At 30.8% G+C, this 9,160-nt stretch overlaps 1 protein-coding gene across 1 annotated transcript; it reads left to right on the top strand.

Moving 5' to 3' along the window:
• The first annotated feature begins 4,043 nt into the window (after positions 1–4,043).
• On the top strand, positions 4,044–4,504 carry LOC135124896 (uncharacterized). The gene is made up of 2 exons (XM_064050113.1): positions 4,044–4,113; positions 4,165–4,504. Exons 1-2 carry the CDS (start codon positions 4,053–4,055, stop codon positions 4,452–4,454), a joined length of 351 nt encoding a protein of 116 aa, XP_063906183.1. The 5' UTR covers positions 4,044–4,052; the 3' UTR covers positions 4,455–4,504.
• Positions 4,505–9,160: the final 4,656 nt, after the last annotated feature.

The following is a 9,160-nucleotide window of genomic DNA, read 5'->3' as shown; positions in this document are numbered from 1 at the left end:
AGAATTTACAATTTTTCGATTTGAGTTTTCTATTTACAATGATTCAATTTTACAATTTTTTGTTTTAAGTTATTCGATTTTTCAATGTTTCAGTTTTACAGTTTTTTGTTTTTTCAATTTTAATTTTTCCATTTTTCGTTTCTTCAATTTTTCGATCTGCAATTTTTCAATTTTTCATTTTTTTTTTTGTTCCTTTAATCCCTCTGAATTCGTTTTTCATTTTTCAATGTGAAATTTTAGAATTTTTGGATTTTTCGTTTTGCAATGTTTCGGTTTTCAATTTTTCCCTTTTTCAGTTTGTTGATTTTTTTAATTTCTCGTTTTTTCAAATTAAATTTTTCATTTTCTAGATTTTTCAATTTTTCGTTTCTTCAATTTTTGATTTGCATTTTTTCTAGTTTTCATTTTAAAAATTTTTCATTTTAAAAATTTTTCACATTTTCAATTATTCGGTTTTTCATTTTCTCGATATTTAATTTTCCAATTATTTCGGTACATGGAAAAATTGTAAAATTGTAAAATTGCAAAATAAGAAATGAAAAAAATGAAAAGGTATAAATTGAAAACTTTCGTTCGTTTAATAATCCGATTTAAAATACATATTTCTATTTTAATTTTTTAATTTTTCGATTCTTTAATTTTGCATTTCTTCAAATTTTCGATTTGCCATTTTCCGTTTCGATTGTCATTTTCTTCATTTTTACAATTTTTCGATTTTTCAATGTTTCAATTTTATAATTTTCGTCAATTTTTTCAATTTGTCGTTTCTTCAATTTTTGGATTTGTAAATTTTAATTTTTTTTGACTCCTTAATTTTACGCCATGCTTTGATTTTTTATTTTTAAATTTTTAAATTTTTCATTTCTTCAATTTTCGATTTGCAATTTTTCGTTTCGGTGTTTTATCTTCTTTATTTTTTCAATTTTCCGGTTTTCCCAATGTTCTGATTTTATAATTTTTATTTTTTCAAAGTGAAATTTTTCTTTTTTTGGATTTTTCCATTTATCGATTTTCAGTTTTTGGATTTTTAATTTTTCTATTTTTAGTTTTTCAGTGTTTCAATTTTTCGTTTCTTCAGTGCTTCGATTTGCAATTTTGCGATTTTTCAATTTTTCGAATAAAAAAAACGGAAAAATTGTAAAAGTAACAAATGAAAAACGAAAAAAGAAAAAAGAAAAAACGAAGACTTGTGATATTAAGTTTGAGAAGAAGAAAATAAAAAAATCGGGAAAATGAAAATAAAAATCAAGGACTTGAAAAATTAAAGAAACGAAAACTTGAAAAATCGGAATATAAAAACTGAAAAACTTAAAAATCGACAAAGTGCAAAATCGGAAAAACCAAATATATTTGTATAACTGTAAAAAATGTCAAAGTTGAAAAATTAAAAAATTGGGAACCTAGGAACTGAAAATTTGAAAAATTGAATAAACGAAAAATTATAAAATCCAAACAAGCATGGAAAAAAATAGAGAAAATGAAAATTAAAAAATGGGGAAAATGAATTTGAAAAACTGAAGAAACGGAAAATTGAAAAATCGAGAAGTTGAAAAATTGAAGGAAATGATACCAAAAAAAATTATAATTTGAATTTCTTATTTTAATTATTTTATGAAGAAACATACTAGTGTTTTTTTTTTGTGACCAACACTTTTCCAAGGCCACGTAAATTCGGATAGATACAGTCTTACACTAATAATAACAGTACTCTATTCCCAAATATTTGGAAAAATAAAGTTCACCATTATTGATTTTGAATAAATTGCCTCATTTATTGATTTTTTTGGGTCACAAGGTTTCACATATTTCAGACAGGATTTATTCGGCAAAATGATTATGCTAAGTATGATATCATTAAAACGTTTACAAAATTCCAGAGGACTCGATTTTTCAATTTCAAAGTTTTGAAATTTTGATTATTTTCCCAAAAATCTGAATGTTGAGAAAAAACTGAACACGAATCCATAAAATACATGCGAGGGAGATGATGATTTTTGGAGATGACGTCACCTTATTATTGGTTGGGATGATTATTCCAATTTTGTTTAGCGTTTGACCCACGTGATATTCCTAACATAAGTTAAGTTCTCGAGCCGCCCCTGCTTCTCTAAACTTAAATTATCTTTATTCCGTCGCATTTGAGAATCCCTTTTCCTATAAAAAACATTCTTCGAATAAGTCCCGTCCGACCGCTCCATATTTATCTTTTCGGCCCATTTTCCATCTGCAGCCTTGCCACAGGTTGAGTTATGTCATTTGAATATGGGAAAGCGGAAGCAGTAATATGTTTACCGTCAAAGTTGGCTCGAACTTTTCTATCCGATTATAACAGACACACATCCTCCGAAACGTCGTCCACTTCTGCTCCGCAAAGCTAAATCAAAGCAAAAGTGATTACTCGATGAAATTGCTTTAAAACGCCCCCCGTCACATTTGAGCTTTTGCCGCTTATAAGTCATTAGCATGCTCTTGTAGTGTCACTTTTATACGTACGCGTCAACTAAAAAAGTCTTCATAAATATGCATGTGTATATTAAATATTAAAACAACTTACTTAGTACGAGCCAGGAACCGAAAAGAGAGCCCTAGAGACTTCAAACGGCGCTAAGTGGCGGAGGGCGGGTGTTTTCGACGCTTCAAATTGGATACGGATAAAATTTGCACTTTGTACAAATTAGCGACACCTCGCTTTATGAGGGGGAGAGCGGCGGGGGCGCAGACGTTCCCTGACTACTGATTCATTGAAAAATTGGCGCCGGGGGCTGCAACCACGACCGAGTAAAAAAAAATTAAGAAAGAAATCCGAAGTCTTTGTGGGTCTACATATTTGTTTTTTTTAATAATTCCGTTGCATCCACGTAAATAATTTGATGACGCCATTTCAAAATTTTATCAAACAACATGCTTCTATAGTTTAGTTAATATTAAGTCATTACCTAACAAATTTCAAAAATTTATGTCAGAAAATATAAAATCAAAAAAATGAAATTAACTAATAGTTTATAATTATGCACTTATTTTAATATGTATTTTAATACATATTTCCGTCAAACACAATTCTTATTTTGTAGCATTTGTGTTACAGTAATAGCACTAATTTCATGTTCTCCATCACGTTTAATACTTACAAAATTTGATTCTCAGTGTTTTTTTTTGAAATTTTTTAAAAATAGTCTCGAATGCTTCTAGTATTCTTTTTATTTAAAAGAGTCTCAGGACCCTGTGGTGTGTCTTGTTACAGAATTAAAAAAATCCAGGATGCCTCTGGTGTTTTGTTTTTGAAAGAAATTGACGAGATTTCGGAGGTTCCTATTGTTGTTTTTTAAGAATTTACAATAATCTTGGTGACCCCTTGTGTTTTTATAAGAATCGGAAAAATGTTTTGCTCGAAGAAAAAAAAATGAATGAGTCGAAGTCCCCTGGTGTTTTTTTTTTTTTATAGAATTTAAACTTATCAAAACATAATTGCTCGTTATCGTTCGTCTGACAGTGTTTTTGACGGTTTTTGCCTTACGCTAAAAGCGTGGGATGTTAATAAATATTATAATAAATTCTCCACCGTCTACAATATGTAACTGGAGCATATTCGAATTTTTAAATAACTAGAATTGGTCTTAAAAATCATCATTTTTTTCCTGAAACCTGTCCCCCGATTTTCGAATACATTTGTTTTTTTTTGGCAAGCAATTCTATTTTTGCTTTTTCGATTTTTTTTACATTGCTAAACTCTCATCTATAATTTATTAACTGCTATCACAAACTATTTTCTTTGCATATCTGTCGCATAATAGTTGTCGCTTACGTAACACAAAAGACTAGAATAACGTCAAAATAAATATTTGTTAAACATGAAAATCAAAAAAAAAAAAAGAAATCATCGCGTAAAGTTTCAAGGAAATGTCATTTTGAGCTGTTTTAAATTTTAAAATTGTAAGAAATGTAGACCTTCCCTGCGATATCGCACACATTTTCAAGTAAAAATGTAAACACTGTGATAACAGCTAGTATATAAGTACGTTTTTAAGTTCGCTACTGGAGTTTTTTTTTTCACGATGAAAACGTGCCAGATTATTATTTTACTGTTTGTTTTAGTTGTGTTTTGGGCTCCGAAGAGTAAGTTCTTGAATCTGTTATTAAATAACAATTATTATTATTTATTATTAGTTAGCGCCGTAAAAGAGTGCTACCTCTGTGAGAATCCTTGTAAAAACCAAGACGATATGAAAGAACAGAAGTGCGATGACGCCAATTCCGACTGTGCAGTATACGGCGAAAAGGGCAAGGATGAAGTATTCGCTGTTTGTTTAGGTGACGACTACAAGGATTTTTGCGAAAGTATAACAGACAATTACGAATCTAAGGACACGGCGTGCTACCAATGCTCTGATAAAGATAAGTGCAACAGCTACATGCCAGTGGACGAGATATTCAAAAAACAGAAGAAAAAGGACTAAAGATATATTAACACAAGTTTTGTATTTTTGTTTATTGGGGAATTGGATGTAACGACATTTTCTGATTAAAGAAAATACTTGTTCAAAATCGAATTTATTATATTCAGAACATTTTGTTGGAATGTGGTTTAATTAATAATTTTAGTCTTGTTTTAAGAAAATAAACTCATTCAAATCAAACTAACTTCTAGGTGACATTCTTTCGATGTATTAACATAAATAAACACTTGAGTTTCAGATTGCTATTACCTACTGCTGAAGAACAAAGGGTGTTATTTATGTTTCTGGTTTTTACTTTACAGCCGTTATCACAAAACGAAAATCGTAAAAGCAAATTTTATATTTTTTTTAAAAAGCTGTATTTATCGGACTATACTTATAGCCTTAGACCAATTTTTTATTGATCATATTAAGAATCTCATTTTTTAGATTTGCTAATACAGGATCACTCAAAACAATTAATGAATCAGTCAATTTTATTGGTTAAATCAGGAACGGCTTTACTCCATTTTCGCAAAAAAATTCGAGAATGCAATACCGTTATTTTGCAATTTCCATTTTAAACTAAATAAAATAAGTCAGTGAAAGGGAGAAAGAAGGTGGGCGGGACCAAATTTAGTTTTGTTATAGTTTTAGCCCCGCCCACCCACCCTTTTTGTTCTTAGAAGATATATCATTTACCAAAATCAATCTTATTTTAGCTGATACTAGCTATACTATTTAGTTATCATAATTGTTTTAATTTTTTTAGAATTTGGAAAAATATATTTTTTTAATAAATTGAAGAATTGAAAAATTCAAGCTAAAAAAAACTGCCCGAGTATTATTTACGCCACTGGTTTTTAATTTATAGAGGTTATCAGAAAACAAAAATTCCAAAAATGTCAATGTTTCAAAAAAAAGGGATTTTTCAGAGGCTAGGGAAGTTCCGTCGAAATAACCTTGGATCAATTTTTTCTTAAATAATATTTGTTATCATTTTAGTTGCATAGTATCATATCATTTAAGCGCTAGGTAGTTATAACAATTGACAATTATACTTATCAAGCCGATGAGCCCACAATTGCTCGTTATCGTTCGCTTATGATAGTTTGTTTTTAACGGTATTTTCCTCACGTTCAAACAGTGAGGCATTAGATATTTTTATAAATTGTCCACCGTCTAGTGAATAATAATTGGTCTTAGAAAAATTGTTCCTTGGAAACTGTCCCCAGCACATGGGAACCCCGATTTTCGACATATATGAGGAATTATTTTGGTACTTTTTGACTGTCAAGATCAAACATTTTATTTAATTCATTGACAAAAAGTGAGCTTTTGGTGAAGTTGTCTAAATTGCAGGCAATTCTATTTTTACTTTTTCAAATTAGTCTAACAGTTAAAGAGCATCAAGGTCGCTTTAATTCATAGCGTACACAACAGTGTTCGAACGTCAATCAAGGTCGCACGTTTGCATACACGACAAGTGAATACTCGATGCCTATGCGAGCTGGAGTTCTGGAAATCAATTTCAAAGAGGCTGGATGTATAGGTAGTGAATTCAAGGACTTTTGCGAAAAAATTACAGACGACTTTATATCTTACGACAGGGCGTGCTACCAATGCTCTGATAAAGATCTATGTAACAGCTACATGCCACTCGACGAGATTTTCAAGAAACAGAAGAAAAAGGACTAAAGAGTACAAGAAGTTTTGTAATTTTAGTTATTGCGTAACTGTTTGCACATCAATTAGATTTTTTCTAATTAAAATAACACATCTTCATAATTGTTTTATTTTTTTTAGAACTTTGGCAAAAATATTTTAAGGAATCGAAAGGGGCTGCGATTTTAAAGGGTGATTTTAAAGGTCAAGAAATAAAATTCCTTCGAATTTTTGACGGTGCTCGAAATATGCGATTTCAAAAATAAATTTCCGTATATATCCCAAAAATTGTAATTGATTCTAGAAGAATAGTAGGCGTTTTGCAAAAATTGAAGCGGTAATAAACTTCTGGAATTAATTGTCATTCATCAACTCTGTTGCCAAGTTGGCGTTGATAGTAACTTTGATGTTAAACTTTTGCCGTATTTAAAGAGGTTGTAGAAGAAAAGTGGAGGATTTAAGTTGATTTCTCCAAAAATTGACTTTTTAGATATGTTTTAAGTTTCTTGTTGTCGAAATAAACCCACACATAGGTATTAAGAAAAACAAGTAAAATGAAGCCCCGCCCACCCGCCCGATCTCAGTTGTGATGATTTTTTTTAATTCGTCGTGAGCCAAGGGGACGGAGCTTAACTGCAAAATCGTTATTTCTCTACGAGAAATTAAAAACATGTTTTTGAGTATCGTGTTGTTCAAAGAATACTATGTATATAAAGAAAAAATTAAAGCCAAAGATTAGGCCCCACCCATACCCGCCCCGATCTCAATGTTCAATTGTGATGAATTTTTCATTCGTTGTCAGATCGAGGGGCGGGGCTTAATTACAAAATCCACATTTGTCTACAAGAATTTACTATTTTAAACATGTTTTAAGTTTCTTGTTCTTAAAAGACGACTACGTATATTAAGAAAAAAGGCAAAATACAGGCCCCGCCCACCCGCCCTATCTCATTTGTGATGATTTTTTTTAATCATCGAGAGCCAAAGGAGCGGACATCTCTCTACAAGAACTTACCTACCATGTAAGGCATTTTTTGAGTATCATGTTATTTAAAGAATACTATGTATATTAAGAAAAAATTAAAGCCAAAGATTAAGCCCCACCCATACCTACCCTGATCTAAACAGTAATGGAGTTTTCATTAGTTGGCAGACCATATTTCTTTGCAAGAACCATTTTTTTAAGTTTCTCTTTATGAAAAGATGGGTATTTATATTAAGACAAAAAGGCAAAATATAAGCCCCACCCACCCCTTCTCAATTTTTTTTATTCGCCGTAAGCCGAGGGGCGGAGCTTAATTGTAAAATTCTTATTTTTCTACGAGAAATTAAAACCATGTGAAATATGTTCTTAAGTAATATTGTTACACAAAGAAAACTAAGTATTAATTAAAAAAATAAAACCAAAAGAGAAGCCCGACCCATCCGTCTAGAAAAATTATTATGAAATCAAAGACCGGGAAACAGGAAAAATGAAAAAATGAAGAAAATAAAAAACTAAAATGAAAAATTGCAAAGTGAAAAACTGAAGAAATGAAAAACTGAAAAATCGAAAAATCGAAAATTGAAAACTTGTGAAATTGCAAATCGAAAAATTGCAAAATCCAGAAACTAAAACATCCAAAAGTTGGCAAATCGAAAAACTGAACAAACCAAGAATTAAAAAAACGAAAAATGTTAACTCGAGAAACTCAAATCGGAAAATTGTAAAATTTAAAAATTGCTAAATTCAAAATTAGAAAAATATTTAATATTGAGAACTCGAAAAATTAAAGAAACAAAAAAAATGAATAATTAAAGAATTGATAAATTCAAGTTAAAATCTGCCAGAGTATTATTTGCGCCACTGGTTTTTACTTTATAGAAGCTATCAGAAAAAAAAATTCCAAAAATTTTATAATTTTTCAAAGAAGAGGGTTTTTTTAGAGGCGAGAGAAGTTCCGTCGAAATAACCTACGACTATTTTTGTTTAAATAATTTTCCGAAAAAATAAAGCCGTAAAGTTCCGGAACTCGAAACCAACGTTAAATTTGGAAAAATGTTCAGGAAAAGATCAAAAAGTTCTACATACCTGTCGAAAAATTGAGCATATTGAGTATATTTCTGAATCTAAAACATAGGTCTTGGTCCCAAACCAAGATTGCAGACGAACGTCGAAAGTACTGATTAATCGTATCGTTTTTCTTAAGAATATGTATATTTTGGGCGATTCCGGAAAAACGTAGTCGCCAAAAATTTCTATTCTATTTTCACTCTATCAAATGAGTCTTTAGATTGCTAAAGTTTCGTCATTATCTTTTTTTCCATATAATATAATTACTACAAAGCGGCAAACACAACTGCGTTCGAACGCCATTCAAGGTCGCGCCTTGACATACACGACAAGTGATTACTCGACGCCTGTGCAAGCTGAAGTACCTACTGGAAATCAATTAGTGAGTCATATACATATAAATAAGCGATATAGTAGAAGTATCGAAAAACATTCGTTTGTTTTTGCGCGTTTATGAAAAATGTGATAACAGCTGGTATATAAACAAACCCACAGTTTTTAACTTCACCACTAAAGAAAATTCTCTTCCACGATGAAAACGTGCCAGATTACTTTCCTGTGTGTTTTAGTTGTGTCTTGGGCTCCGAAGAGTAAGTTCTTTAATCTGTTATTAAACAACAATTATTATTATTATTTTTTATTATTAGTTAGCGCCGTAAAAGAGTGTTATATCTGTGAGAATCCTTGTAAAAACCAAGACGATATGAAAGAACAAAAGTGCGATGACGCCGATTCCGACTGCGCAGTATACGGCGAAAAGGGCAAGGATGAAGTATTCGCTGTGTGTTTAGGTGACGGCTACAAGGACTTTTGCAAAAGTATAACAGACAATTACGAATCCAAGGAGACGGCGTGCTACCAATGCTCTGATAAAGATAAGTGCAACAGCTACATGCCAGTGGACGAGATTTTCAAGAAACAGAAGAAAAAGGAATAAAAAGTAGCAAAAGTTTTGTATTTTTGGTTATTGGGGAATTGGATGTAACATTTTCTGGTTAAAGAAAATACT

This window comes from Zophobas morio, unplaced genomic scaffold, assembly GCF_036711695.1.
Source record: "Zophobas morio isolate AGI-343-1 ecotype UQ-CSIRO unplaced genomic scaffold, CSIRO_AGI_Zmor_V1 ptg000008l, whole genome shotgun sequence".
In the NCBI taxonomy this organism is placed as follows: Eukaryota; Metazoa; Arthropoda; class Insecta; order Coleoptera; family Tenebrionidae; genus Zophobas; species Zophobas morio.
The sequence above is the reverse complement of the archived record's forward strand: the minus strand, read 5'-3'. Positions and strand labels throughout refer to the sequence as shown.